Source organism: Brassica napus, chromosome A4, assembly GCF_020379485.1.
Source record: "Brassica napus cultivar Da-Ae chromosome A4, Da-Ae, whole genome shotgun sequence".
In the NCBI taxonomy this organism is placed as follows: domain Eukaryota; kingdom Viridiplantae; phylum Streptophyta; class Magnoliopsida; order Brassicales; family Brassicaceae; genus Brassica; species Brassica napus.
The window spans coordinates 12,172,807-12,186,813 of NC_063437.1; the positions used below are offsets into that span (position 1 = coordinate 12,172,807).

The 14,007-nt window shown below is 26.9% G+C and overlaps 1 protein-coding gene across 1 annotated transcript; it reads left to right on the top strand.

Moving 5' to 3' along the window:
• Positions 1-8,378: 8,378 nt before the first annotated feature.
• Positions 8,379-8,944, top strand: LOC106420690. Its single transcript, XM_013861527.3, has one exon. The coding sequence runs from the start codon at positions 8,496-8,498 to the stop codon at positions 8,718-8,720; it is 225 nt and encodes a 74-aa protein (XP_013716981.2). The 5' UTR covers positions 8,379-8,495; the 3' UTR covers positions 8,721-8,944.
• Positions 8,945-14,007: the final 5,063 nt, after the last annotated feature.

The window sequence follows — 14,007 nt, forward strand, 5'->3', positions numbered from 1 at the left end:
ATATAAACCCGTAAATAAACGTACTTGTTTTATTACCATAATCCGTCATTTACGTTTTCGTAAAATTTTCTAGAACTAGTTAAGACATGCATGTCCGTGTATATATAAATCTAAATAAACTATGTGGATATATTCATAATGTATAAGTCCAAATATATTATATTGTATGTTGTGGTGGGAGATTAGTGGCCAATAACTCCTTATCTGACGCTTATCATTCCCCTTCTCAAATCTTTTTTTATAGTAAAACTTAGTTTATGCAATTGGTGCTTTGACTAAATTAACAATGGACTGTTAAGAGTTTCAAAAAAAAATTGGATTGTTAATATTTATATCCATATTGAAGCATATAAGCAAAAATATTCCTAGTAGTTAAACCAGTGTCGGCCTCGAGTTTTATTTTTGTAACTTCTCGAGTTTTTTTAAGACTGCATATTAAAGATCACGTTATGTATTTTTCAAAGAAAAAATTGTTTTGCGTTTTAGAATTTGAATATAAAAAGAGACCGTAAGTCTATGCTTGACCTGTTTAGGCTAATTAGGACCGACTAAGACGAATATGAACGCTCAAATAGTATCCATACTAGGTTAAGACCCGCGCCTTGCACGGGATGAACGTTATATATATAAATTATTTTATATATTATATGTTTCTAACCTATTATGAAATAATAAATATATATTGAATAATTAAAAAGTCAGTAACTATTACCTATATAATTAAGTTGGTGCGAACATATAAATAAATTTTATTAATCCAAAAGAATATTTTTTTCTATTTGATATAGTATATAATTAAATTTAAATGATAGTAAGATATATATAGCATATTTTAATATTAATATTTATTAAATAATGCTTTTTGCTCATTTTTTTTTATTATCATTTGTATCTGTTATAGCAAAAAATTTAAATTACTGATAACAAAATTTTCATTGTAGGATTAATAGTTTAAGTAATTTATTATATTTTTAAAATTTAATTTGTCAATATTTTTTTAAATTTTTTATCAAAATAAAATTGTTCAAAGTAAATTTCAAAATAAAGATATTTATTTATTTTCTTATATGACATATAATTTAATTTAAAATAATATATATATATATACATATATATTTTTTTTTTAATTTTTAATACTTATTAATGAGACATTCAACTTATATGATTTTTTAATTATTTGTATCATGTCATAACAAAAATTTTAAACCATAGATCACAAAATTTGAATGTGAAACTTTTAATGGTTTTAGTAATTTATACTCGTTTTTACAAATTCAAAATATAACATAGAAATTTTTTTTTAATTTTTATTAAATGGCTACTATGGTTGTTTAATTTATTTTAATAGTTTAAAATTAAACAAATATAATATAAGATACACTTATTTTTATCAAATCTTTATTATTCAAAGTCATTAATTGTCATATATACTTTAGCCATATTAGGTAATTCCGTAATTTTATTTATGGAAATAATGAAGCACATTAATAATGTATTTATGGTTAGTTTAATAAAAAGTTTATTATATATTTAGATGGACCAACCTATTTCTCTAAGGATTCTAAGAATCATTCTAGTGATGACATGTGGCTACAAAAAAATGTTGTAATGCTTCTCAAATAATATATAGGGGATAGGATTTAATCGAATACTAGAGATTGACCCGCACGCCCGTGCGGGTGTTAATTTTTACTTTCTTATAAATCGATATTTTATTTTTACGATTAGTATTATATATTTTATATGTGTCATAATATAATTAATTGCATAAGTACTTTTAGATTTCTATACATCATAATCGAACCTGAATCAAATAGAGTAATATGATTACTTTTGGTTATTTGGTTATTTTTAGTTTAATTTGAATTCAACATACCCGAATTGAATCGGTTAATATTCTTACTTTTCATACAAATATCCGTACCGGCGTCAAATACATTAGTTTTTGGATATTTGTAGGTTTGTATATATCAAGACTGAATTCATCTGGACCCGATTCGAAACACACATGAAAATTTATAATACCGAAATGAAGTCTAGTTTCAAAACTCAAAAAGCATGATAACCCACAGAAATAACTCGTAGCTGAATAAAAAAAATTGTTAACCATTTTGAATTCTTATCACAAATAGAGTGGTTTCATTCAAATATGTCGAATTATTATAGTTAATATGTAAATAATCCTGATAAAATATTATAGTAAATATAATTAATGAGATAGTTAAAAAGTGAGAAAATGAATGTAAAAGATAAAATAAAAAAATTGAAAACAAATAAGTTTTGTTTTTCATGTCACTATTATATATCATATATATGTCATCATATAATTAATCATATTTTATATGTACCATAATATAAGTAATCATATAATTAATATTATTTTATACATACCATCATATAAATAATCACATATATTATATTTATAAACTTAATATGAAATATAAAAAGCATAATTTAAGTTGGTGTTTTTAATTAAGTTATGTATTGTATTTTTCTTATATATAGTGAAAATATTTTTTAAATGGTTATTGGAAAATATTTTAGTAAATTTTCTTAAAATATATATATATATATATATATATATATTTGAATCAATTATTTATATAAATTAATTTTAAATTATTATTTTGATTTGAATTTTGTATAGAAATAATTAAAATTGAGAAAAATGAATGTAAAAGATAAAATAAAAATTGAAAACAAATAAATTTTATTTTGTACTTCTGTAATAAATGATATTAACTTATTTAGTAAATATAATAGATGAAGGGTTAGAATTGATTAACAATATAATAAAAATCTTTTAAAAAATCAATTAAGATAAGCAAGTATTATTTTCTACTGCTATCCATGTTTCCAAACAATTCTCATTTATACTACTATCCATGTTTCCAAACAATTCTCTTTTATACTATTATCCAAGTTTCCAAACAACTCTCAAATGTACTTCAGTTTTAATAATATAGATGTATACAGAGCCGGTCCAATAATTATGAGGGTAGAAGCAAATCTAATTTTTTATTATATAGTTAATGTGATTGTCTAATTTATTTTAATAGTTTAAAATTAATTAAATAAATATAATAGAAGATACACTATTTTTTATCAAATATTTATTATTAAAAATCATTAATTACCATATATACTTTAGCCACATTAGGTAATTCCGTAAATTTTATTTAAAAAAATAATAAAGAACACTAATAATTGATTTATGGTTAGTTTAATAAAAAACTTATTATATAAATAGATGAACCAATATATTTCTCTAATGATTTTAAGAATCATCCTAGTGATGACACGTGAGTACAAAAAGAAATTGTAATGTTTTTCAATTAATATTAGGTGACCGGTCCGCACCCTGTGCGGGTATAAGAACATGATCGGTCTGCACCCTGTGTTCTCTCTCGGTCCGTACCTCACGAGAGGAAACACAGTAACGTCAGTATGAAGAGACATATATTGTGTGTATGTATAATTGCAACGTCACAAAATATTTTGTGTGTTTACGAAGATACTTTTATTCAAAAAATAGAATAAATAGTGTATAGTTTTAGAAGTAACAGATTTTATATTATCATTAATTAGAATTGTATTGTATATGTTTCGTAATTCTTTATTTTAGCTGAATAATATTATTTTTTCATAAATAATAAACAAACATTTATGTAGACATATTAAAAAAAAAATCAAAATATCATCCATAAATAATATAAATTATGAAGTACATTTCTCGATAAAGAAAACAAATTCAATTAGAAACTTGAAAAAATTAAATAAAATTTTTAAGCAATTTGACGGGTTAACATTATTTGATAGATTTATAAATTTCTAAATTTTATTGAACATGAAATAATATTAAATTGACATACTGTCATCGGTCTCCTAACTCATCACAACCCATCTAGTAAATACAAAAAATAAATAATTGCAACAGTTTATTCATTTTAAAATTTGTATTTGAAAAAAAAAAGTAGATTAAAATTACGTACCGTGACTACGAAATATTCTGAAAAACTTGTTTGTAGACAACATTCAATATTTTTGTCTGCGACTTTCCTTCTTTACCAGTTATTAGGATTTTTAATCCAGATCTCGACTTAACTCTTGAAAGTGAAACTTTGCCTTGCATTTTGTAAGCATTTTATAAATTATTTTAAAATTATGATAAATTTATTCTTTAAACAATGATAACTAATTTAAAAATAATATTAATAAACATTTTTAGATTTTGTAATATTTAAAATAGTTAATATATAATTATATTCGAACATAATTCATCAAGTAGAGTATAAAACTATTATAATTATCTTATATAAAATTTTGTTCATTGTATTTTATAGTTTATAAATATTAAAAGTAATAAATAAAACATTATTAATCTTTCTATAATACTTCCAAGGTAAAGTGGGTGGCAGAGTCGATGAAAGTGGGTGGCAGAGTCGATTCATCAAGTAGCATATAATACTTCCAAGACAAAGTGGGTGGCAGAGTCGATGAAAGATGAGAAGCCTTTGCGTCTAAACACATTTTTCTTAGCACACAAGCAACATCGTCGTAATATCTTAATAGTATGAGAGGAAAGATTTATGAATAATACTTTAAAGAATGAAAAGAGAATGTTTGTATTTTAAGACTTTGGTTGTCTCATATATATATACAGTCGATTTATTTCTCATATTAATAACGCACAATATTTTGCACAATAAATAATGAAATCGTTTAAAGAAAGATATTAAATGTGTATTGTCAAAAAATGATTTGCATATGATATGATTTTAACTTGCGCAAGTAATCCGTATTAGAAAGGTAAGTTATTAAAAACAAACAACCTAATTAGAAACATTAAAATATTTTGTAAGCAATGTAATAAATATGATATCAACATGCGCAAGTTTACCGTTTGAATAATAAGGAAAGTTTTTAATATTTGTCATAATTCTAAATTTTGCCCAAGGGTAAACTAAATCGATAATATTTAATGATTTCAACTTGCGCAAGTAATCCATATTGTGAATAAGTGATTTGCATATTTAATGATTTCAACTTACGCAAGTAATCCATATTAGAAAGGTAAGTTATTAAAAACAAATTTTGTCAATAAGTTATTTGCATATTTAATGATTTCAACTTGCGCAAGTAATTCATATTAGAAAGGTAAGTTATTAAAAACAAACAACCTAATTAGTAGGGGTGGGTACTTTACCCGATATCCGAAGTGGCACCCGAACCCGATCCGAAAATGCATGTCAAGTTTTTTATTTAAAAAATTAACAAAAAATTACATCCAATTTTTTTTTTAAAATAACTAAATTAATGCCTTTTTAGTTTTAAATTTTTATGTCTAAATCTATTAACCATTCAATCTACTATAAATAAAAAATTAGTTAACTGAAAGTTATATTTTTAAATATAAGAAACTTGAGAAATGAAAATTTTAATTTTTTTTTTCAAAATCTAAATACCCGAACCCGATCTGAAATAACCGAATCCGAACTAAAAATACCCGAACCCGACCCGAAGTACAGAAATACTCGAACGGGTTCTACACCTCTATACCGAAATACTCGAAAATCCAAAATACCCGATCCGAACCCGAACGGGTACCCGAACGCCCACCCCTACTAATTAGAAACATTATAATATTTTCTAAGCAAATTTAATTAATATGATATCAACATGCGCAAGTTTACTGTTTGAATAATAAGGAAAGTTTTTAATATTTGTTTTAGTTCTAAATCTTGCCCAATGCTAAACTAAATCGATAATTATTATCCCCTAACTATATATGGGCTTAACGTAATCGACAATACTTTTGGGCTTGTCTACATAAGCGATTGATTAAAATAAATGAAAAATAAAATTCAAAAAAATCGACCAATAGAATTATAACAATTTTTCTGAGAAGCTCTATATTAATGCCATGTCAGCAGAAATCTCTAAATTGACTTCTCTTTTAATATATAGAAGGATATAGGAGATTTATACAGTGCAGACTTTTTTTTACCAGGGTCATTCCTATAATAAACATATATTATAGGGGTCAATAACAAAATTCTGCAATATTTTCAAAGTTTTTTAGATATATACATGTAAAAATTATTTTAATCATAAATTCACATGGATCAACTGATCCCCTTGCCAATGATCTGACTCTGCTGTATGTATATAATACTCTTACAATAAATTGATTTATGATGTGTTATTTTATTATTAACGTTTGTATTAACGTGAAGCTATAAACTTAAACCAATTAAGCCTGAATAAGAAACAAGCATACGATTAAAATATGTGAAATCGTTTGAGTTATTCTATCTTTGTTTTATAAATTATGTTTGTAACCAGGCGAAGTATAATGAGTTTAAAGTGCATAATAGCTTACTGTCGAGTGTTTTTTGACTAAATTGATCGACTGTTTTTGCGCCGAAGATAACAAGATTTAGCGATCTATCAAAGCTGTAAAATGTTAAAATGCGTCGGTAGAAAAGTGTTCTGTCTTAAAGAGAAGCAACCACATATATTTTTAATCTTTCTTTCTCAACGATTTACATAAATAACTAGTAAGGTGATTATTTTTGTCAACACCTAAACATACTCTTTTAAGATTATGTTAACCAAACAGAGGATTCCGTATCTATATGGATAAAGTAGGACGATTGAATGTGAACACCACAGGGACTATTCGCTCCTGAATTTAAGTCTAGGGTATATGTTTGGTCTCAATATCGCCGAAGCTTCCTTGTGGTTGTTGTATTTTTTTAAGTTGCAAACATATGTCATTTTTTGGTTTGGAAACCATCTTCCTAACTGAGAACAATTTATCGTAAACATCACTCTCAAAAGTTGAAATTGTCGTAGTTTTATCATATATTTCATCACTATATAAAAGTTTCAAACTCTATCTCCAATGTTTTACACTATTTTTTACTCTAAAATAGAGTAACTCTATAATAGAGTTTAAGTTTTCTCCAATGGTACTCTATTTTAGAGTAAAAAATAGAGTGATGAACAAAAAATAAATAAGTTACTATATATTTGGAGTAAACCTACTTTTAACTCTATTATAGAGTGAGAAATATAATACCATTAGAGCATTTTTATTTTAAATTCTATTTTAAAGTGAAAAATAGAGTGGGAAAAATATAGTGGGGTTGGAGCTTTCTTGAATATGTCTTATACCTCATCAAACCTTCAAGTCTTTCTAATTCTAATGTATTATACCGACCTTATCTACCCTTTCTGTATAAAGAGTTTTGTATCACCACCTCCTTAATTTGACTTTGTTGTATTTGAGTTCCAGTTCTAGTAAGGTGATTCTTTTTAAGCAAAGTAGGATGATTCGAAACGTTAGTCTCAGACGAATTCTATGTATTTATCCGACACGGACATTCGATGGTTGGTGAGTTTTTCTTGGTCGGTAAATTTTTTTTGGTCGGTGAATTTTTGAACGACGACAAAGTTATTTAGCATCATAGTAGCGTAAACCTGCAAAATTTACTATTATCATAGAATTTCATAAAGGCTTAAGAGCCGACCTTAAAGCGAAGGTGACCATAGTTAGTTAACGCTTCCCTTCTAATTCAATCTTAGATTAATGTGTGTCCCTTTTTTCACTTACTTGTGTTACATTATATTGTAATCAAATGGGTTATGCTGATTGTCCAGAAACGGGGTTATGCCAACTAATCTGATTTTTAAACTTATTCTTTGTTGTGTCACTCACGAATAATTTATACATGTAATAAACTAATAAACATAGATTTTGTTTTTTTTGTAAAACCTTTTTTATCACCACAAAGTTACCCATCCATTGGAAAGATGGTGTTTTATAGATGAATCATAAAAATGACAACTTTTATGAACAAGTCTAGTATAGTACACTGTAGGATGTGAAGAGTTTATTGGGCAATACGAGAGCTAACCTCTCATCCACGCATTCGGAATTGAAGCGTTTATCTAGATAATCGAAAACATGAAAATTTTAAACTAGTTTTATGTGTGTATAATGCGACAGATTGCTTTTAATTGGTAAAAATGGTTTTGAAATCAGAAAATGATATGTTTTTACAATTTATTTGAAAGATGTACACGATTATAATAGAGCTTTAGTATTTGGAGATCATACACGTTTCTTTAACGCATAATACAAAGGATCATTTACTTTAAACTAATTTGAAGCTATAATACTCTTTAGCCGACCAAAAAATAAACTAAAATTTTTAGTCGGCAATATAGGTCTAAGTCAGAGAATTAATCAATTAAAGAAAGGAAATAGCGAAAAGGAAAAAGAGAACGAGCGTGGAGAAGCAGAATGATTAAAGTGGAATCATATCCAAACGGTCATAAAAGAATGGCTGTTTCTCTATAAATAACGACTCTTCTCTTCATCATTACCAAACTCATCCTTCAGTACTTAAATCTTTTCACAACACTTCCTCTTTTGTCATAATAATACTAATAATCATATTAATTACATAACTGAAACAGAACACAAAATGTCTTCGATGGGAGCAAACTACGCACAACTACAAGTCATGCAGAAGAAACAAAAGGAGAAGATGATGATGAAGAAGAGACTGGAAAAGGAGAGACATGGAGGGGTGGACAGTGGAGAAAGCGTCGGAGTTTCTTCTGCCGCCCCTGGAAAGAGTGGTACCAGAATATTTCCAGTCAAGTCTTCTCTGTCGGCAACTTATGAAGAAGTAAGAAGGCAAGATTGAAAGTGTGAGACGGTCTTGTGTTGTATAAGTTAGACTTTGTGGTTTTGTGTGTTCTATAAGTTTGACTTTGTGGCTTTGTGTGTGATGTGATACAAGTGCCATCCTTTGCGTCTAGGTTTTAAGTTACGTAATTTGTGTTACTTTGCTAAATGTTATTGTTGCCAATTGTATTAAAAACATTGCATTTTTCGTACAATTCAATCAACATGTAAACTATTTCTTTATCCACAGTGTATTTTGAAATAAAAGTATTGACTTTGAGGCCTGGTCACGTAGATTTTCCCTTTTATAGAAAAGTTGTTACAAAACGATGTTGATGTTGAGATTATTTTATTTATTTCAGACTTCTTTGGCAAAAGTTTTGTGGTTGACATTTTTTAAATAAAAAGACTAAAAAGAAAAGTGTTATGATATAATGAGGATCTGAGATAGAGATTGAACGTTGTTCAAAAAAAAAGAAGAAGATATATAGAGATTGAACTCAACGTCCTTAGAACAAAAAACTGAAAGGAAATCTGGTGTGAAATGATCGAACTGGATAGAAGTAGAGTAGAGGTTATATATGGGGAAGGTTGAGTGGTTTGATCGGTTACTTTCCTCCCATTATGATGTCGAGATTATTTAATTGTTTAGGTAGCATAGATTAGTTAAAGTTATTATGAACGAAAACAATAGTAAATGATGGCGTGTTTATGTTTTTTTTTTCTAAAAAATGAGCGAGATGGGATTTTTTTCTTCTTCTTATGTTTAGAGGTTTTGGGTCAGAAACGCTACCATACTCGACCAAGACAACCTTGACTAAGCCATTCCCTCTGTCCGTAGTGGCGGAACCAGAAACATTTTTTACTAAAATTATAATATATAAATTTAATATTTAAATTAGATATATATATATTTTATTATAACAAAAATAATTTGTTTTAACAAATTAATGGGAACATATAAATTTTTTTACAGAAATTAATAGGGCCAAATGCTAAATTTTAACTAAATATTATAAAATCTTTAGACAAAAAAATACACTAAATTTTTTCCCTAAATTTTACTAGGGTCACCTGACCCCACGTGTTTTTATCTGCCTATGTCCTTGTCTACCATGATAAGTCAAAAGGAAGGTTACACATTAAAACCACTAGATTCATGTCCATTCCTTCCCAACAGGTCTAACTCCAAGTTCTGTTTATCACTATCGAAGATCGACTATTCTAAAAGAAGAAATAGATCAATAGCTCAAGAGAATCAATAACTTGGAATAAAACCAACTTTTCAAGGCAACCACATCAAAGGTGAGAAAATAAAAGTTGATTTCCATTCAATATGATTATCTTGAACTAATAAACTTGATTTATGTCTTTGAGACTTTGACAACTTGTTTCAAAATTGCTTAAAATTAGCTAATGAAATGTAGCTTGTCATTTATCCTTTTGATTCTCGTTTTTGAATTTGACCCTAGAAGGTTATGAGCTGATAGGATAATTGAATAAATTCCCCTTGCAGCTCTATAATTGGTAAGACTTTTATTAAAATAAAACACTGAACTTTCTTCACTTGAGTTTCATATAACACTTGTTCTTTCTAAGACTTTCTCGAGATCCAAAACTCCATTGTTTGAGAAACTGTATTGTAGCATAGGTCTTCCACAAATTGTGTGGTGAAAATCAATCCATCCATTACCTAACTCATTTCCGTAGCTCCTTTGTCTAAAACTAAATCAGCTTTTTGAACCACTCATCGACCAATTTCTCGCTTTAGAATCCTAGGAGTAATATTTAGTCTTTGGCTTATATCATTCTATATTTAGAGAGTGGTGGGCAAGACTCAGATCATACATATAGAGTGGACATCGCAAACACTAGGAAGAATCAGGGGTGGACCCACCTTGGAAAAGAGTGTGGCACATGCCACATACTGTTAATATAATTCTCATGTGAAATGCTTAGACATATGAAAATGGGTAGCTCTTTTGGTTTAAATGGCTACATTGTGTTCCAAATGGCCAATTCCAATTTCAAACCCTTTAAATTGTCTTTCTAGTTTCTACTTTTCGACACATTTTTAATTACTTTTTAATAAAATAGTTTTCTTTTCCCCTCATTTTTGCTACCTAAGATTATTTTTTTTGTTTTTCAATTTTCTACACATTTTTAATTAATATTTCGTAAAATAGTTTTCTTTTTCTTTTCTTCTCTGGTTTACACAAAACTATTTTTCTTTTCTTTTCTAATACTATATTTTCTACAAAAATCATTTATTCTAGTTTAATTCTAACGATTATTTCTATTATTTTATTTTTTCAATACATAGATTTTTAAAACTAATAGGAATAAAGGTTGTAACTATTATATGCAGTATATAATTTAAAATTACTTAAAGTGTAGATTTAAAATTGTGAAAATTAATTACCAAAAATATAAAAATTATTATTTCTTTTGGTTCATTTAAAAATAAGATGTAAAATTCTAGTGCCTAATGTAAGTTTTTGTAAAAAAAATGAAACAAAGTCCAATTCACTTAATTATTTAATATTTTAATTATATATATATATATATATATATATATATTTATTATGCCACACATTAAAAAAAAAATCTTGATCCGCCCCTAGGCAGATTACTTCTTTTTTTGTCTAAGTTCGAGGAGCCCAAAGGTGTTTGGATGAGGTGTAAAGATACTTTTGTTATTGCTTGGCTAACTAAACAAAGATATCGGGCCTGCCTAGGAGATCTACAAGACAGGTAGGGCACTAAATCAATTATTAGGACCATAATCTATTGGGATCATAATCTTCATGATTGTTAATTAGTTTGCGAATAATGTGGCATGCAGAATAATTGGCGATAACGAAAGAGCACATGTGCACCATATGGTTATACATAATTTTATTTTTTTGAAAGCTTTCTATTTAAATGTGAGTAACCATTGCAGCTTTGACAAAGATCATACAGTTTTTGAAAAGTAGCAGAGACAAGCCGTAGATTAAGCTAGTGATGGAAGCAATATGGTTATGCACAATTTACATATCATATGCTTTCATGGGCATAGTTGTCGCTAGAAACAAAACATGCGTCGTTGGAGAACCAGAAAGCTTTGAGTCGTTTATTCCCAATTTCCCATTAGCTAGGCATGAGGCCATGTGCTTTTCGGCGTTTTCGCTTTCCCACGTTATATATGTTACCATCTTTTTAATTTGTTACCCCGACTTCTCTCACTTTCGGACAAAAATGGCTGTCATTTTTGGACAAGATAGAAACATCATGTCAATGAAATAGTTCGAAATGATTGTGATTGTTGACAATTGTTTTTAGTAACTTCCACAATGTATTTGGTGACACATACCTTCGCCATCACAATCGTGATGGACTAATTACTCGAGTTTGGTAACTAATCAACATATAGATCCAATAACAACTACAGCAAATCTAATTTTTATCGATTTTCTTTTGCAATTTTTTTTTTATCGATTTTTCTTTAATATTTCTTTTTTCAAAACGCTGAATGAAAACTATACAGAAACTGATTTTAGATATAGACTCAGTTTTAAAAATTGAAACATGATTGTTTTTTAAAAAGACTACAAGAATAAAAGTGGTTCACAACTTCTACAACATCTTCCAATCAACTCCTATGTTAGTAATGGTAATTTTTTCTTGTATCTTGCTTATTATTGTATACACAGTAAAAATTCTATATAAATTACTAATGTTAGGACTATGATAATTTATAGAATTTTTAATTTACAGAAAATTTTCATCTTTAGACTTATATTTTTAAAAGTATTTTTTATAGAAAGTAAGAAAAGAATTTGTTATTTCATATTATTATATTAGTTAAAACTTTATAGATTTGAATTTCATCTATTTCTATGAGATTATTTGATACATTTTATGTATTTTGAACACATATGGACGTATACAATTTTTGTTATATATGTAATTCGTTAAAGTAACATCAAAATATTAAAATGAAAATTAAAAACTCAAGATACAATACATTATCAAATTAATAAACAATAAAATTCTTTATTTATGTATATATAATTTTTTTATATATCGTAATTATTAATTTGTGATTTCAATGGAACTATATATTTAGCTAGAAGTTTTCTAAATATTGTTATCTTATTTTTTTTGAATTATGTCATATTTTACACTAGTACAACTTGGCACCAGAAGTATTTATTAATTTACCGTGTCTATTAATTTATCAAATATTATTTATAGAGTTTTTGCTATGGTATTTTAGGTAGCTTGTTAATGACAAGTGAAGCCTAATAGCCATATTAATATATTTAAAATAAATAATTCCTTATTAAATCAAATAATATGTTTTATATCAAACCAAAAATGAATTAAAATTAATTTATGAATAAATAATAGATAACATATAAATAAATAAAATTATAAATTAAATTTATATCCAATTGAAATGATATTAACATTTCAATTATTATTTTGGGTCATCTAACTGTAAATTAATGGATTAGCAATTGTATTCATTTGTAGTAATCCAGTCTAAAATTTGATAATACATGAACATTTAAAAATCCATCTTATACTCTACAAATGGATATATTAATAATAGAATAACAATCAACTGATCATTTATTTTATAATCTAAATTTACATAAGAGTATGATTTTTTATCAGTTATTATATTTTTTTATTGAAAAATCAGTCAGTTATTAGTTAAGTTTGTAAATTTTTAACAATAGACAAAAAAAAATCAAACAAATTGTAAAACTGAATTTGAAAAGTGAACAAATTTAAATGTTAATTAGCCACAAGAACAGCTTTATGAAGCTAATCTTTTACAGATTTATTTATTAAAAATTAAATAAAAGAAATATTACAAGATGATCTTAAAACTGATAAATTTATTTATTTTGAGGATTTAAGCCTAAAGATTCTATTTGCACTACAATGAGTTTTCTTATGGACATGGATTTTTGATGTTATAACATGCTGGAAATTTTCAATAATCTTTTTTCATTAATTTTTTTTTCCATTAATCTGCATGATAAACCATATATTTTCAGTGCAAGACATTATGAAATCTTTGATCAAACCACTATAAAACTGAAAAAAATTCTAATTTGTAAAAGAAATTGGGGCATTATATATCAAATAAAATCATAATGACACTGGCCTTAGTTTAATAGAGTCGGTAGCTAAGCCGAGTTGAGCTGAGCCGAGCCGTTTAGTTATTCGAGTGTGTGTCGGTGGAGAAGCCAAAGCCGGCTCCAGTATGAGAACACTCTGTCACTCTCCACCAGCCCACACCAGCTCTC

Bases quoted from the DNA above. Each gene is read 5' to 3' on its own strand.
- LOC106420690 (XM_013861527.3), top strand. From the start codon at position 8,496: ATGTCTTCGATGGGAGCAAACTACGCACAACTACAAGTCATGCAGAAG.